Source organism: Octopus bimaculoides, unplaced genomic scaffold, assembly GCF_001194135.2.
Source record: "Octopus bimaculoides isolate UCB-OBI-ISO-001 unplaced genomic scaffold, ASM119413v2 Scaffold_20717, whole genome shotgun sequence".
NCBI classification, from domain to species: domain Eukaryota; kingdom Metazoa; phylum Mollusca; class Cephalopoda; order Octopoda; family Octopodidae; genus Octopus; species Octopus bimaculoides.
Window position 1 is genome coordinate 1 of NW_026418168.1, and position 1,334 is coordinate 1,334.

General features: G+C 39.0%; 1 protein-coding gene across 1 annotated transcript; it reads right to left on the reverse strand.

Moving 5' to 3' along the window:
- Positions 1 to 6: 6 nt before the first annotated feature.
- On the reverse strand, positions 7 to 1,325 carry LOC106867137 (G-protein coupled receptor dmsr-1). The gene has a single exon (XM_014917093.2). It carries the CDS (start codon positions 1,314 to 1,316, stop codon positions 162 to 164), a length of 1,155 nt encoding a protein of 384 aa, XP_014772579.1. The 5' UTR covers positions 1,317 to 1,325; the 3' UTR covers positions 7 to 161.
- Between the last annotated feature and the right edge of the window lie 9 nt (positions 1,326 to 1,334).

The window sequence follows — 1,334 nt, forward strand, 5'->3', positions numbered from 1 at the left end:
GCTGGTTTGTTGATCAGGAAACTGAAATGACTGGATGACTGGCGTAAGAATGTTTACTGAAAGTGAACTAATCCTGTATTTGTCTACTTTAAGTTGCTTAACTTTTCATCAAATCATAACTGTGCTCTTCGTTATGATATAACTGCACCAGGAGAGTTAGATCATACTTCCGAGTACCTAGTAGCCTGGGTTGACACCAGCTGCAATTGGCCGACATCTGTAGCAATGAAAGATTTGAAAAATATTCTGATGAATGTCTCTCTAAACTGTTTACTCATTGTGCAATACAATACGAAGTTGATGCCGTTGTTAATGAGTGTGAGAATATCAAGGGTATCTCCCAAATACACGTAGTAATTCTGGAAGAAAGAGTTAAAAGTTCCAATCAGTATAAATATACCATGGGGGGTTTCTGTTATGAGGAACAGCACTACAACTGTCAGTAACATCTTCGTAGTTCGATTAGTTTTCCTTTCTCGACCGCTGTCGTCATCTGTTCTGCCACTTCGACTTAACAGCCTCTTCCGTCTTACCTCAACATCTTGCATGGTTTTCACGAGTAATATACTCAAAACTGTCAAGAGTAAGCTGGGTAACAGCTTAAGGATAAATGCTTGCACCCAAAAGTTCATCTTCTTGAGAATTCTCTCAGCTTCATTATTCTCCCTAAAATCAACATACCACATTGTTGAATTTTGTCCGGCATCGCACTTGATTTCTAACGTTGCACTATTAGGAACACATACTATAGTGGTAACTATGGTCACTAGAATTACAGCCAATTTAGCCCTTGGTATACTGCACAAATAGGTGCCTTTGCGTGGATACCTAATGAAAATGTACCGGAACAGAGCCAACGTAACTGTCAACCAAATTGAAATGGAATGTACAACAACGCTACATACGGCGTAGGCAAATAAAAAGCGGGCATCACCAATACTGTCACGACTTTCTGGAGAATCTGGTCCATAGATGACATAATTGTTTAAAGCAAATGGGAAGTAGAGAGCCATTGTAAGCCCATCGCTAATGGCCAGTCCAGTCAGGATTATATTTGACGGAGAAATCATATTTTTTCTTGTCAGTACAATAATGTTGAGAATATTCGTGATGACTCCAAATATGCAGACGATGGAAGCTACATAACCATGAATGCCTGCGTACCAGTAGTGATAAGCCACTAATAAATTATTTGTATCAAGAGGTAATTCGTCTTCTGTTATGTTGGTGGCATTATCATAGAAAAGGATCTGTGTTGAATTATCTTCACTAAACATGTCTGAAGGATACATCGGAGAATGTGTTATGGCCGACATAATTTCTTGATGGATGTT

What these genes read in the sequence shown, in the direction of transcription:
- LOC106867137 (XM_014917093.2), bottom strand. Translation starts at nt 1,316, where the DNA reads ATGTCGGCCATAACACATTCTCCGATGTATCCTTCAGACATGTTTAGT.